Below are 16,962 nucleotides of genomic sequence, written 5' to 3'. Positions count from 1 at the left end.
TCCTCCCTGTGCCACTCACTACTCCGTTGCCTCCTCCCTGTGCCAGTCACTACTCCGATGCCTCCTCCCTGTGCCAGTCACTACTCTGATGCCTCCTCCCTGTGCCAGTCACTACTCCGATGCCTCCTCCCTGTGCCAGTCACTACTCCGATGCCTCCTCCCTCTGCCAGTCACTACTCCGATGCCTCCTCCTTGTGCCAGTCACTACTCTGTTGCCTCCTCCCTGTGCCAGTAACTACTCCGATGCCTCCTCTCTGTGCCAGTCACTACTCCGATGCCTCTTCCCTGTGCCAGTCACTACTCCGATACCTCCTCCCTGTGCCAGTCACTACTCCGATGCCTCCTCCTTGTGCCAGTCACTACTCTGTTGCCTCCTCCCTGTGCCAGTAACTACTCTGATGCCTCCTCCCTGTGCCAGTCACTACTCCGATGCCTCCTCTCTGTGCCAGTCACTACTCCGATGCCTCTTCCCTGTGCCAGTCACTACTCCGATGCCTCCTCCCTGTGCCAGTCACTACTCCGATGCATCCGCCCTGTGCCAGTCACTACTCTGATGTCTCTGCCTTGTGCCAGTTTCTACTCCTATGCCTACGACCTGTGCCAGTCAGCACTGGTTGCCCATATAATACAGGATTCAATGTAAACTGCTCGTTCGCACCCACAAAGCTCTCCACAGTGCTGCACCCCTACATCTCTTCCATTATTTCTGTCTACCATACTACCCGTGCTCCCCGTTCAGCCAATGACTACGACCATTCCTGTCTTCAAGACTTCTCCCGAGCTGCACCACTTCTCTGGAATGCCCTACCCCAAGCAATTAGGTTTATTCACAATATCCAAAGTTTTTGGAGCTCCCTAAAAACACATGCTCTTAGGGTGGATTATCACATCCCCTATTCTAATTCTCCTCCATTCAACCCCCACCCCCATTCTTCATCATTTTTCTGAACCTGATCTATCAGTATCCACCACACTACATGCACTCAGAAGCACTACATATATCAGCTGGTGACGGCTCATGCAGCTTTATATCTACTGCCCTATGGTGGTAAGATGGCCAGACCATTGTACAAAACAGGCACTTCTTACATTTGTGTCACCCCTATCTCCTCATAGATTGTAAGCTCTTGTGATCAAGGACCTCACTCATCTTGTTTAAATTGTTGACTTGATTGTTGCTATGTAATTTATCATTTAGTTTTTACCTGAACCCCCTGATTGTAAAGTTCTGTCTATCTTATATCTCTCCCATGTATATCCTATCTATCTGTCCCTTCTCTTCCCGCATACAATGTACCATGTTGGACAGTACATACCCCCATGACTCTCATTCTGTTTGGAGAATGCAGTTCCCAGGTCAGGTCACCGGGGGGCGTTCACCTCCTGATCTCCCATCCACATTGAAGCCTGAGGTGTTCCGTTCTCCTTCTGGGTCCAAACTGAATATGACCAAACACAGCGAAACTTAACCCATGACTGTGTAGTGACAACACGCAGCACACAGCCTAATATGGAAATGAGAGCGTCTCCGACCCCTTTCTATAAAAAGATTAAAATAACACTTTCTAGTGGGAAAAAAATCTCAATGTTTTGAACCTTTCCCTCCTTCTATCAGAACTAAACCAAGATGCCTCATCTAAATTTCATCCAAGAATATTCATCAATCAGTAGAAATGAAGGAGACATTTACTATTTAATTTACTGCTTCCCAAGAGAGAGATCCCTCAGGAGGAGGTGACATCTGGTATCTAAAGCACTTTATAGTAGAAAATTCCTAGCCTCTGCCACCTCCACCACCTGGAAAACAGCAACTCCATCCATAACATGGATGAAAGGAGATCTCCTGGGAGCCAGCAGAATCTGGGTCATGTTCCACAATGCTGAATATTAGGAAATGGAAAAAGGGGCAGAGAATCAAGACTAATAAGACATTAAGAGTCAAAGTGAGCCACATCCCACAAGTGAAGACCACTTCAAGTTGGGTCGTAAGAAGAGGCACTGGTGGTCATGAAAGAAGTCAAAGACTTAGCTTGCTAGGTACAATCGTCCTTAGAGTATTACATAAGGAAATTGTATTATTGTTTTTGTAAGCAATGTTCCTTGGGAACGCATAAAATGTGGTTCATACACCACAATACAGAACACCAAGAAAGAGCAGGCCAGAGAACAAAGACTATAATGTAAGCAAGCAGCAGACCACTTCAGATAATGTTGCATGAAGCAGAAGATTCACAAATTTTTCTCTAAATAGGCCACCAGGGCCAACTACATCTAAGGCCGAGTTCACACCTCAGTTATTTGGTTATGTGAGCCAAAACCAGTAGTGAAGCCTACTCAGAGATAACGTCTAATGTAAAGATGTGCACCTATTGTGTGTTTTTGACCCACACCTGGTTTTGGCTCACAATAACTGATGGAAACAACTGACCAAATAACCGAAGTGTGAACTTAGCCTAAGCACGCCAACTGCCATCAGAAGATAGGAACAGGGAAGCTGTAGCCACCAGTAGATCTTCACTGGTTCTGGGAGAGGTGAGTAAAAACTATCAAGAGATTCAGATAAGTAATACCCTTTGGATGGAGACCATTATCAAGAGGGTCTTCACTTCAAGCTTCCAGAACCACAAGCAAATATTTAGAAAAAGGTAAACAAAAACTATGAAGAACCAAGAAGGTAAGAAAATTACGGAGAACTGAACCAGAAACCTATGGAGACCCAGACCAAGGAACCTATAGAGCTAGGAAAACTATGAAGAACCAATCCAGGAAACTATGGAGAACTAAAGTTGAAAACCTACAGAAAAGCAACCCAGGAAAACTGTGGAGAACCAGAACTGGAAGACTATAGAGAACCAAACAAAAACGATAACAAAAACGATAACAGAGAACCAAACACGGAAAACTATGGAAAACCATCCCAGTAAACTGTGGAGAACCGAATCACAAAAACAATGGAAAAACCAAACATAAAAAACCAGGTCAGGAAACCTATGGAGAACCAAGCTATGAAACCTATGGAGAACTAAACCAGGAAAAAGTTGGGAAACCAAACCAGGAACAATTTGGAGAACCAACCCAGGAAGCTATGGAAAGGCAAGCCAGGAAAATGATGGAAGAGCCACATACAGTATCATCTTTCAGTGCCCACACAGAACCACCATACAGTACCTGCATGTCATCATGCAGTGCCCACATATCATTATGTAGTGCCCATGTAGCACCGTAGAGTGCCCACATACAGTATCTTTCAGTGCCCACATAATACCACCATACAGTGCCTATACAGTACAGACCAAAAGTTTGGACACACCTTCTCATTCAAAGAGTTTTCTTTATTTTCATGACTATGAAAATTGTAGATTCACACTGAAGGCATCAAAACTATGAATTAACACGTGGAATTATATACATAAGAAAAAAGTGTGAAACAACTGAAAATATGTCATATTCTAGGTTCTTCAAAGTAGCCACCTTTTGCTTTGATTACTGCTTTGCACACTCTTGGCATTCTCTTGATGAGCTTCAAGAGGTAGTCACCTGAAATGGTCTTCACTTCACAGGTGTGACCTGTCAGGTTTAATAAGTGGGATTTCTTGCCTTATAAATGGGGTTGGGACCATCAGTTGCGTTGTGGAGAAGTCAGGTGGATACACAGCTGATAGTCCTACTGAATAGACTGTTAGAATTTGTATTATGGCAAGAAAAAAGCAGCTAAGTAAAGAAAAACGAGTGGCCATCATTACTTTAAGAAATGAAGGTCAGTCAGTCCCAAAAATTGGGAAAACTTTGAAAGTGTCCCCAAGTGCAGTCACAAAAACCATCAAGCACTACAAAGAAACTGGCTCACATGCGGACCGCCCCAGGAAAGGAAGACCAAGAGTCACCTCTGCTGCGGAGGATAAGTTCATCCGAGTCACCAGCCTCAGAAATCGCAGGTTAACAGCAGCTCAGATTAGAGACCAGGTCAATGCCACACAGAGTTCTAGCAGCAGACACATCTCTAGAACAACTGTTAAGAGGAGACTGTGTGAATCAGGCCTTCATGGTAGAATATCTGCTAGGAAACCACTGCTAAGGACAGGCAACCAGCAGAAGAGACTTGTTTGGGCTAAAGAACACAAGGAATGGACATTAGACCAGTGGAAATCTGTGCTTTGGTCTGATGAGTCCAAATTTGAGATCTTTGGTTCCAACCACCGTGTCTTTGTGCGACGCAGAAAAGGTGAACGGATAGACTCTACATGCCTGGTTCCCACCGTGAAGCATGGAGGAGGAGGTGTGATGGTGTGGGGGGGCTTTGCTGGTGACACTGTTGGGGATTTATTCAAAATTGAAGGCATACTGAACCAGCATGGCTACCACAGCATCTTGCAGCGGCATGCTATTCCATCCGGTTTGCGTTTAGTTGGACCATCATTTATTTTTCAACAGGACAATGACCCCAAACACACCTCCAGGCTGTGTAAGGGCTATTTGACCATGAAGGAGAGTGATGGGGTGCTGCGCCAGATGACCTGGCCTCCACAGTCACCGGATCTGAACCCAATCGAGATGGTTTGGGGTGAGCTGGACCGCAGAGTGAAGGCAAAAGGGCCAACAAGTGCTAAGCATCTCTGGGAACTCCTTCAAGACTGTTGGAAGACCATTTCAGGTGACTACCTCTTGAAGCTCATCAAGAGAATGCCAAGAGTGTGCAAAGCAGTAATCAAAGCAAAAGGTGGCTACTTTGAAGAACCTAGAATATGACATATTTTCAGTTGTTTCACACTTTTTGTTATGTATATAATTCCACATGTGTTAATTCATAGTTTTGATGCCTTCAGTGTGAATCTACAATTTTCATAGTCATGAAAATAAAGAAAACTCTTTGAATGAGAAGGTGTGTCCAAACCTTTGGTCTGTACTGTATATCATCATGCAGTGCCCACAGTGATATGCTGTGACAAACTCTTAGCTGTGTAACCAGGGCAAGTCTTCAGCCTCAGAATGTAAACAAGAATATTTCCATTCACTGACAGCAAAGGGAGATCTTGAAAATGGTGAGGAATTACGGCACAGAAATATAATGCAGTGATGAATAATGTCACACTGCACCGCGAAGCATGCGCAGAACGCTCCGCCACACTGTGTATTCACTTCATTGATTTAATGGTGACTTCCTACTAGTTATAAATCCTTGGGATCAGCGGCGCGACGTGCGGCGCTCAATCTCCCAGACGAGCCTTCCCTCCCTCCATATTCATCTTTATTGAGAGAACCTTGAAAAGAACATTGGACGCTCATCTCTAAAGAAGTCTGCCACAATTCAAATCTCTATAATTGTGACAAACGTCTGTAAGATAGGGGGTGGCTAAGGGATGCTGGGGGAGGAAGGCGAGGGAACAGAGGATAGGGGGGGCGAGGAGGAGAATGGAGGATGGGGGGCGAGAAGGGGAACGGAGGATAGGGAGCGAAGAGGAGAATGGGAGGATGGGGGGAAAAAGAGGATGGGATGGGCGAGGAGGAGAACGAGAGGATAGGAGGGGCGAGGAGGATAATGGAGGATAGGGGGCGAAGTGGGGAAAGGAAGGATGGGAGGGGCGAGGAAGGGAACTAGAGTATGGGGGAACGAGAGGATGGGAGGGGTGCGGAAAAGAATGGGAGGATAGGGGGGCGAGGAGAAGAATGGGAGAATGGGGGGGGCGAGGAGGAGAATGGGAGGGCGAGGAGAGGAATGCAATGATGGGGGGTGAGAAGGGGAACTAGAGAATGGGGGGGCCAAGGAGGGGAACGGAGGAAGGGGGGCGAGGAGGGGAACGAAAGGATTGGGGGGGGCAAGGAGGGAAACAGAGGATGGGGGGCGAGGAGGAGAACGGAGGACAGGGGGCGAAGAGGAGAATAGGAGGATGGGGGTGATGAGGGGAAAGGAAGGATGGGGGGGCGAGGAGGATAATAAAAGGATGAGAGGGTGAGGAGGGGAACAGGAGAATTGGGAAACAGGAGGGGAAAGGGAGGATCGGGGGTGAGGAGGAGAATGGTAGGATGGGGGGGTGAGAAGGGGAAAGGAAGGATGGGAAGGGCGAGGAGAGGAACGAGAGGATGGGGGGTAAGGAGGGGAAATGGAGGATGGGGCACAAGGAGGGGAATGGAAGATAGGGGGCGAAGAGGAGAACGGGAAGATGGGAGGAGCGAGGATCAGAATGGGAGGGGTGAGGAGGGGATTGGTAGGATGGGGGGTGAGGAGGGGAACAAGAGGATGAGGTGGCAAGGAGGTGAACGGGAGGATGGGGAAAGGCAGGATGGGGGGGGAATGGGAACAGGAAGGGTGGGAGGCGAGGAGGGGAATGGCAGAGTGGAACGAGGAGGGGAACGGAAGAGTGGGGGATGTGAGCAGAGGAATGGAAGGGGGAGGGGCCAAGAGGAGAACAGGAGGGTGGGGGGAGGCGAGGAGGGGAACGTTAGGTCATTGTGCCCCTTGTTAGACTATCAAAGACAAGAAGGGCATTGTAAGTTGGGGGAAAAAGCAGTTGGACAACATTCTCTTGGCCTACAGATTGATAGATACTTGGCTGGTCATAGCATGGAGTCGGTGGTGGGGGGCATAGGAAGATATAGGCTATGTGAAACTTGGGGCCGAGGCTCTTTCTCTGCAACCCCTGGATAAACAGCACTTAATGTACATCAGGAGCAAGCCAAGACTCTGTGGCCGGCACGTGTTTATGGATGTGTAGATTATATATGCTATTATTTATGCAGGAGTCTCTATATGTACATGTACTAATGCAGGGCTCGACAAATCCCAGGCGCCAGGTCTCCATGGCGATCAGGAATTTTGTCCTGGCGCCTGGGTATTTGCCCTCACATGGCTGCCCCCGGTAAGTGCTCCTGGCACTCCGCCGCCTCTACGTGGACTTCTCGGACAGTATGGCAGGGAAGGAGTTACCCGGATCCGCCCCGCCCGCTCACTGGATGCTGATCGTGGCTAGAGACATCAGCTTCTCTAGTGGGCATTCCTTCTCCCTGGCTGTAGTGCTGTCCAATCGCAACGCAGCGCAGGGAGAAGGAACGCCCAGGAGAGAATTATCATTGGTGGCGCAGTGTTCCCTCCCCACCCCATTAAAATCATTGGTGGCACAGTGCGCCCGCCCCTTTCAACCCCCCAGTAGTAAAATCATTGGTGGCAGTGGCCACAGGGTCCCCTCCGCTCCTCTTCATTGGTGGCAGTGGCAGCTTCTGATCAGAGCCCCAGCAGTGTAATCCTGGGGCTCCGATCGGTTACCATGGCAGCCAGGACGCTACTGAAGCCGTCCATGGCAATCTCCCTGCTGATGTGTGTACTGTGCACAGGGCAGCAGGGACAGTGAGAGGTCCTAGTCACCATCATAGAGCTCTATCAGGGTGAATAGGACAAGGGATGAAAAGATCCCAGGTTCTGGCCCCTAAGGGGGAAAATAGTTATTAAATAAAAAATAAATAAAAAATTAATAAAAAAAAAGTTAAAAAACCCCCCACCAAAATATTAAGTATGAATCACCCAATTTCACATATAAAATATATAAACAATAAATAAATAAACATATCACATATCGCCACATCAGAAAAGTCCAAACTACTAAAATATAAAAAAAATCTATGTGGTGAAAAAAATAATAAAAAACTGCACGGTTCGCCATTTTTTTCAAAATGTGAAATGCACATGGCTTTTTTTTTTGTGGTATCGAATGGTATTGAGTATCGCAATACTTTTTCATGGTATCGAAATCAAATAAAAAATTTGGTATCGCAACAACTCTACTCTGTACACTGCGACTGTATGTGTGTGTGCGGTTCTGTACACTGTGACTGTATGTGTGTGTGCGATTCTGTACACTGCGACTGTATGTGTGTGTGCGATTCTGTACACTGTGACTGTATGTGTGTGTGCGGTTCTGTACACTGTGACTGTATGTGTGTGTGTGATTCTGTACACTGCGACTGTATGTGTGTGTGCGATTCTGTACACTGTGACTGTATGTGTGTGTGCGATTCTGTACACTGTGACTGTATGTGTGTGTGCGATTCTGTACACTGCGACTGTATGTGTGTGTGCGATTCTGTACACTGCGACTGTATGTGTGTGTGCGATTCTGTACACTGCAACTGTATGTGTGTGTGCGGTTCTGTACACTGCGACTGTATGTGTGTGTGCGGTTCTGTACACTGCAACTGTATGTGTGTGTGCGGTTCTGTACACTGCGACTGTATGTGTGTGTGCGGTTCTGTACACTGCGACTGTATGTGTCTGTGTGCGATTCTGTACACTGCGACTGTATGTGTGTGTGTGCGATTCTGTACACTGCGACTGTATGTGTGTGTTGCGATTCTGTACACTGCGACTGTATGTGTGTGTGCGATTCTGTACACTGTGACTGTATGTGTGTGTGCGATTCTGTACACTGCGACTGTATGTGTGTGTGCGATTCTGTACACTGCAACTGTATGTGTGTGTGCGGTTCTGTACACTGCGACTGTATGTGTGTGTGCGGTTCTGTACACTGCAACTGTATGTGTGTGTGCGGTTCTGTACACTGCGACTGTATGTGTGTGTGCGGTTCTGTACACTGCGACTGTATGTGTGTGTGTGCGATTCTGTACACTGCGACTGTATGTGTGTGTGCGGTTCTGTACACTGCGACTGTATGTGTGTGTGCGGTTCTGTACACTGCGACTGTATATGTGTGTGCGGTTCTGTACACTGCCGCTGTATATGTGTGTGCGGTTCTGTACACTGCCGCTGTATGTGTGTGTGCGGTTCTGTACACTGCCACTGTATATGTGTGCGATTCTGTACACTGCCGCTGTATGTGTGTGCGATTCTGTACACTGCCGCTGTATGTGTGTGTGATTCTGTACACTGCCACTGTATATGTGTGTGCGATTCTGTACACTGCCATTGTATGTGTGTGTGCGATTCTGTACACTGCCGCTGTATGTGTGTGCGATTCTGTACACTGCCACTGTATATGTGTGTGCGATTCTGTACACTGCCGCTGTATGTGTGTGATTCTGTACACTGTCACTGTATATGTGTGTGCGATTCTGTACACTGTCACTGTATATGTGTGTGCGGTTCTGTACACTGCCACTGTATATGTGTATGCGATTCTGTACACTGCCGCTGTATGTGTGTGTGATTCTGTACACTGTCACTGTATATGTGTGTGCGATTCTGTACACTGTCACTGTATATGTGTGTGCGGTTCTGTACACTGCCACTGTATATGCGATTCTGTACACTGCAACTGTATATGCGATTCTGTACACTGCCGCTGTATGTGTGTGCGATTCTGTACACTGTCACTGTATATGTGTGTGCGGTTCTGTACACTGCCACTGTATATGTGTATGCGATTCTGTACACTGCCGCTGTATGTGTGTGCGATTCTGCACACTGTCACTGTATATGTGTGTGCGGTTCTGTACACTGCCACTGTATATATGTGTGCACGATTCTGTACACTGCTGCTGTATATGTGTGTGCGGTACTGTACACTGGCACTGTATATGTGTGTGCGGTTCTGTACACTGTCACTGTATATATGTGTGTGCGGTTCTGTACACTGCTGCTGTATAAGTGTGTGCGGTTCTGTACACTGCCGCTATGTACACTGCCACTGTATATGTGTGTGCGATTCTGTACACTGTCACTGTATGTGTGTGCGATTCTGTACACTGCCACTGTATATGTGTGTGCGGTTCTGTACACTGACAATGTATATGTGGATGGTATATTGTTGGGTACTGTGGGGTTTCGCTCTGGTAGACAGGATTTACACTTTAGACAAGTGACAAAACAAACTGTTATAAACAAGCAAAAAGTCACCTTGCGGTGTTGGTGGTAATTCACACCTCCGGCAATTCTGCCTCAAAGAGTCCTTGCTGATAGCAGCACAAACCCGTTTTCAAGCCAAATAGGTAGCAAGCCTTCATCCAGGCACAAGGCTCCCAGATCCAAACACAGAGACCTCGCTTCTGAGCCCAGCTGCCTATTTAAGGACAGCCAGGTGCTGCCAAAACCCGAATCGGCACTTAAAATCCGGTCCAGTATTTGACCTCATCTGGCTGTAAATCAGCCCAGCAGCACATGCTGGGAGGAAAATACCTGTTTTCCCAGACAAAACCTCTCACAGGGAGGGGAGGGGGACAGGAGGCTGAGGCGAGGAGGGGATGGACACATAAGACAAAATTTAATGTTCTTAGTTAAATGTAATTTAGTGGCTGCAGTTTTTCTATTTCTATTTGAGCTCTGCAAAGGTGAATCTCAGCTCGGTCTGTGTCTTAGAGATAACATGCAGGCAGCCACTGCTATTGGCCCCATACAGATGAGGGGCCCGCATCAAGATGGTTTGTTCTCCTTTTTATGGGGGACCAGTGAGATGACAGAGGTCACGTTTCTCCCCTACAGCGAATGTGAAAATGGCTTACTAAGGGGAATGTTTCTTAAGAGGATGGGGCCCTGGTCTCCTGCAGATGATTGGGCCCTGGTCTCCTGCAGGTGATTGGGCCCTGGTCTCCTGCAGGTGATTGGGCCCTGGTCTCCTGCAGGTGATTGGGCCCTGGTCTCCTGCAGGTGATTGGGCCCTGGTCTCCTGCAGGTGATGGGGCCCTGGTCTCCTGCAGGTGATGGGGCCCTGGTCTCCTGCAGATGATTGGGCCCTGGTCTCCTGCAGGTGATTGGGCCCTGGCCTCCTGCAGGTGATTGGGCCCTGGTCTCCTGCAGGTGATTGGGCCCTGGTCTCCTGCAGGTGATTGGGCCCTGGTCTCCTGCAGATGGTTGGGACATTGTTTCCTTGCATTTGTTGTAAAGACAGGTCTACCTTACTTTGGCATAACTACAGAAGGTCCGACTCTCTACCGGTCCTCAGCACATTATCCATGTCAAAGGTCACTCAGATCTTATAATGCAGATCAATCAATCGAAAACCAGAATCATCATATCCAGAGCCGTCACACATCTATCCTCAACATTATACATCTACGCATTGCATGTCTTGACAATTGCCCTCCCATATACAGTATTGGGGTAAGTCAACGTCCTACCTGCGTGACCTTCTCCGTCACATTGTGAGTTCGGTCCTTCAGCTTGGTGGGGGCAATAATCTCCTTTTCGTTGGACGGCGACACGAGGAACGAATCCCCCTTAAAGTCCACAAAGTTGAGGGTGATCTGCGGGATCTTACTGATGGTCCTGTACTTCATGAGGTCAGAGTCTGATGTGGAGTTCAGGAGGTTCATCCGCACGTTGTTCGTGGCACCTATAGAGAGGAGAACCGGTGAGACCAGACTGTACCAAGACCTACTACATGGGCCAAGGTGGTTGTCACACTTAAAGGTGGATCTCATTAGCAACGTAGAAAATATATGAGACAGCAGCTGCGAAGGACAGAGGACAGCACCCGCATGGGCACAAGTCGCATGAGGGTGAAAGTCAAAGGCAAAAGTCGCATGTTCCTGTGCAGCTGAAGTCCTTATGCTGTCTGACCCTAAAGCAAGCATGTCATGAGGATATATTAGGGGCACCGTTCTGTGTACCGGACTGGACAGGTGCAGAGGACGCGGATGGGCAGCACCGCCATGTAACATATACGCCCGGTGCCGCCCAGTTGCTGCATCTCTGTAAATCTCCCTCAATGCGCCGGATATGGGGCCAGATCTCATCTCAGCTGAGGCTTCATTACCACAAGCCAGAAACATGAGGCAACCAATTAATTAGGGGGTAACAGGATTAGCTGCCGCTCGCTGGCGGCTTCTGATCGGTGTAATCAGTCCTGACTTAATCTCCGGGCATTTAGGACTCACGGATCATTAACCCATTAATTGTCTGGTTTTATACCAGGCTGAACGAGAAGGATTTATAATGCAGGGTTATTAGAGACGCAAAGAAGCCGGGATGTGGAGGGCACTGATGGATGGAAGGATGTGGGGAAGGAGCCGACAACATGAGAGACGGGCCGACAACATGAGAGATGGGCCGACAACAAGAGAGAGGGACCGACAACATGAGAGATGGGCCGACAACATGAGAGATGGGCCGACAACATGAGAGATGGGCCGACAACATGAGAGATGGGCCGACAACATGAGAGAGGGGCCGACAACATGAGATTGGGGCCGACAACATGAGAGATGGGCCGACAACATGAGAGAGGGGCCGACAACATGAGAGACGGGCCGACAACATGAGAGACGGGCCGACAACATGAGAGACGGGCCGACAACATGAGAGACGGGCCGACAACATGAGAGATGGGCCGACAACAAGAGATGGGCCGACAACATGAGAGATGGGCCGACAACATGAGAGATGGGCCGACAACATGAGAGATGGGCCGACAACATGAGAGATGGGCCGACAACATGAGAGATGGGCCGACAACATGAGAGATGGGCCGACAACATGAGAGAGGGGCCGACAACATGAGATTGGGGCCGACAACAAGAGGGGGGGGCTGACAACATGAGAGATGGGCCGACAACATGAGAGAGGGGCCGACAACATGAGAGAGGGGCCGACAACATGAGAGATGGGCCGACAACAAGAGAGATGGGCCGACAACAAGAGAGATGGGCCGACAACAAGAGAGATAGGCCGACAACATGAGAGAGGGGCCGACAACATGAGAGAGGGGCCGACAACATGAGAGAGGGGCCGACAACATGAGAGAGGGGCCGACAACATGAGAGAGGGGCCGACAACAAGAGGGGGGGGGGCGACAACATGAGAGGGGGGCCGACAACATGAGAGAGGGGCCGACAACATGAGAGATGGGCCGACAACATGAGAGACGGGCCGACAACATGAGAGACGGGCCGACAACAAGAGATGGGCCGACAACAAGAGAGATGGGCCGACAACAAGAGAGATGGGCCGACAACAAGAGAGAGGGACCGACAACATGAGAGATGGGCCGACAACATGAGAGATGGGCCGACAACATGAGAGATGGGCCGACAACATGAGAGATGGGCCGACAACATGAGAAATGGGCCGATAACATGAGAGGGGGGCTGACAACATGAGAGATGGGCCGACAACATGAGAGAGGGGGGCGACAACATAACCACCACTTTTGGAAATGTAATGATGGAAATTTATTTGACACAGAGTACGAAAATGGACGAGGAGTTTTGTATTATCTTATAACTTGTGTGGGACATCTGATACTGTTATGGGGGCGCTGTGGATGTCATTGTTATGGGGTCACTGTGGATGTCACTGTTATGCAGGCACTGTGGTTGTCACTGTTATGGGGGGCACTGTGGGTGTCACTGTTATGGGGGCACTGTGGATGTCATTGTTATGGGGCACTGTGGATGTCACTGTTATGGAGGCACTGTGGATGTCACTGTTATGGGGGCGCTGTAGATGTCACTGTTATGGGAGCGCTGTGATGTCACTGTTATGGGAGCGCTGTGATGTCACTGTTATGGGGACAATGTGGATGTCACTGTTATGGGGCACTGTGGATGTCACTGTTATTGGGGCACTGTGGATGTCACTGTTATGGGGGCACTGTGGACACCCAGCTGTAGAGCATTGTACCTGTGCTAGAGTTACGCTTCTGAAACTTCTTGTCCAAGTCGACCTTCATGGCCTCTATGTCATCCACGGAAGAGGCCCTTCGGATGCTGTAGAAGCTTTCCCGGGAGCGGGTGCGGGTCAGGCTACAGTTAGAGAAGGACATATCCAGGTTGAGGTGGCCCTTGTCCGCCCGGGGAGAAGACTGCACTGCAGGATCTTTGCTGCCATCCTCCTCCCTCTTAGGCAATGTGCCACTGATCAGTGCCTGCTGGTCCTCTGGCCGACAGCCCACACAGTTATCCACCGGAGCGACGGTCACATCCTCCAAAGCCATAGAGTCACTGCTGTGCTTGGAGAGGTCGACCACCACGACATCAGGGTCCTCCTGGGGTAGGGACTGCTTACTGCTGGTCAGCGTCAGCAATGCAGGGAACTTCAGTCTGAAGGACTTTCCTCTACCTGGAAGAAAACAGCACAACATTAGAGACAGGTAATGTGCAGGACTCAAGGGGCAGGTTATATACAGGACTCAAGGGGCAGGTTATATACAGGACATAGGGGCAGGTTATATACAGGACATAGGGGCAGGTTATATACAGGACATAGGGGCAGGTTATATACAGGACATAGGGGCAGGTTATATACAGGACATAAGGGCAGGATATATACAGGACATAAGGGCAGGTTATATACAGAAGATAAGGGCAGGTTATATTATAGAGGATGCACAGGGCAGGTTATATACAGGACATAGGGCCAGGTTATACAGAGGATGCACAAGGCAGGGATGCACAGGGCAGGTTATACAGAGGATGCACGGGGCAGGTTATATACAGGATATAAGGGCAGGTCATACAGAGGATGCAGGGGGCAGGTTATATACAGGATATAAGGGCAGGTCATACAGAGGATGCACGGGGCAGGTTATATACAGGACATAAAGGGCAGGTTATACAGAGAATGCACGGGGCAGGTTATATACAGGATATAAGGGCAGGTTATATACAGGACATAGGGGGAGGTTATATACAGGACATAGGGGCAGGTTATATACAGGACATAAGGGCAGGTCATACAGAGGATGCACGGGGCAGGTTATATACAGGACATAAGGGCAGGTTATATACAGGACATAGGGCCAGGTCATACAGAGGATGCACGGGGCAGGTTTTATACAGGATATAAGGGCAGGTTATACAAAGGATGCAGGGGGCAGGTTATATACCGTACATAAGGGCAGGTTATACAGAGGATGCACGGGGCAGGTTATATGCAGGACATAAGGGCAGGTTATACAGAGGATGCACGGGGCAGGTTATATACCGTACATAAGAGCAGGTTAAACAGAGGATGCACGGGGCAGGTTATATGCAGGACATAAGGGCAGGTTATACAGAGGATGCACAGGGCGGGTTATATGCAGGACATAAGGGCAGGTTATACAGAGGATGCACGGGGCAGGTTATATACAGGACATAAGGGCAGGTTATATACAGGACATAGGGGCAGGTCATACAGAGGATGCACGGGGCAGGTTTTATACAGGATATAAGGGCAGGTTAAACAAAGGATGCAGGGGGCAGGTTATATACCGTACATAAGGGCAGGTTATACAGAGGATGCACGGGGCAGGTTATATGCAGGACATAAGGGCAGGTTATATACAGGACATAAGGGCAGGTTATACAGAGGATGCAGGGGGCAGGATATATACAGGACATAAGGGCAGGTTATATACAGGAAATAAGGGCAGGTTATATTATAGAGGATGCACAGGGCAGGTTATATACAGGACATAGGGCCAGGTTATACAGAGGATGCACAAGGCAGGGATGCACAGGGCAGGTTATACAGAGGATGCACGGGGCAGGTTATATACAGGACATAGGGGCAGGTCATACAGAGGATGCACGGGGCAGGTTATATACAGGACATAAGGGCAGGTTATATACAGGACATAGGGGCAGGTCATACAGAGGATGCACGGGGCAGGTTATATACAGGACATAAGGGCAGGTTATATACAGGACATAAGGGCAGGTCATACAGAGGATGCACGGGGCAGGTTATATACAGGACATAAGGGCAGGTTATATACAGGACATAGGGGCAGGTCATACAGAGGATGCACGGGGCAGGTTTTATACAGGATATAAGGGCAGGTTAAACAAAGGATGCAGGGGGCAGGTTATATACCGTACATAAGGGCAGGTTATACAGAGGATGCACGGGGCAGGTTATATGCAGGACATAAGGGCAGGTTATATACAGGACATAGGGGAAGGTTATATACAGGACATAAGGGCAGGTTATACAGAGGATGCAGGGGGCAGGATATATACAGGACATAAGGGCAGGTTATATACAGGAAATAAGGGCAGGTTATATTATAGAGGATGCACAGGGCAGGTTATATACAGGACATAGGGCCAGGTTATACAGAGGATGCACAAGGCAGGGATGCACAGGGCAGGTTATACAGAGGATGCAGGGGGCAGGTTATATACAGGACATAAGGGCAGGTCATACAGAGGATGCACAGGGCAGGTCATACAGAGGATGCACAGGGCAGGTTATACAAAGGATGCAGGGGGCAGGTTATATACAGGACATAAGGGCAGGTCATACAGAGGATGCACGGGGCAGGTTATATACAGGACATAAGGGCAGGTTATATACAGGACATAGCGGCAGGTCATACAGAGGATGCAGGGGGCAGGTTATATACAGGATTTAAGGGCAGGTCATACAGAGGATGCACGGGGCAGGTTATATACAGGACATAAGGGCAGGTTATATACAGGACATAGGGGTAGGTCATACAGAGGATGCACGGGGCAGGTTTTATACAGGATATAAGGGCAGGTTATACAAAGGATGCAGGGGGCAGGTTATATACCGTACATAAGGGCAGGTTATACAGAGGATGCACGGGCAGGTTATATGCAGGACATAAGGGCAGGTTATACAGAGGATGCACGGGGCAGGTTATATACCGTACATAAGAGCAGGTTAAACAGAGGATGCACGGGGCAGGTTATATGCAGGACATAAGGGCAGGTTATACAGAGGATGCACGGGGCAGGTTATATGCAGGACTTAAGGGCAGGTTATACAGAGGATGCACGAGGCAGGTTATATACCGTACGTAAGGGCAGGTTATACAGAGGACGCACGGGGCAGGTTATATGCAGGACATAAGGGCAGGTTATACAGAGGATGCACAGGGCGGGTTATACAGAGGATGCACAGGGCGGGTTATACAGAGGATGCACAGGGCGGGTTATACAGAGGATGCACAGGGCGGGTTATACAGAGGATGCACAGGGCGGGTTATACAGAGGATGCACAGGGCGGGTTATACAGAGGATGCACAGGGCGGGTTATACAGAGGATGCACAGGCGGGTTATACAGAGGATGC

The 16,962-nt window shown here is 48.9% G+C and overlaps 1 protein-coding gene across 2 annotated transcripts in view; it reads right to left on the bottom strand.

Annotated features, from left to right (window-relative positions):
* LOC122938508 (potassium voltage-gated channel subfamily H member 2-like) overlaps positions 1-16,962 on the bottom strand; it is a 215,523-nt gene that overhangs the window by 94,847 nt on the left and 103,714 nt on the right. For both annotated transcript variants that reach the window (XM_044294060.1, XM_044294061.1), the window contains exons 4-5: positions 13,562-13,999; positions 11,059-11,273 (exon numbers count right to left, since the gene is read on the bottom strand). In XM_044294060.1, coding sequence (XP_044149995.1) covers positions 11,059-11,273; positions 13,562-13,999 — 653 coding nt within the window. The remainder of the gene's footprint in view (positions 1-11,058; positions 11,274-13,561; positions 14,000-16,962) is intronic.

The sequence above is a fragment of the Bufo gargarizans genome, chromosome 5 (genome assembly GCF_014858855.1).
Source record: "Bufo gargarizans isolate SCDJY-AF-19 chromosome 5, ASM1485885v1, whole genome shotgun sequence".
Classification (NCBI taxonomy): Eukaryota; Metazoa; Chordata; class Amphibia; order Anura; family Bufonidae; genus Bufo; species Bufo gargarizans.
This window is presented reverse-complemented; position numbering and strand designations above follow the sequence as displayed.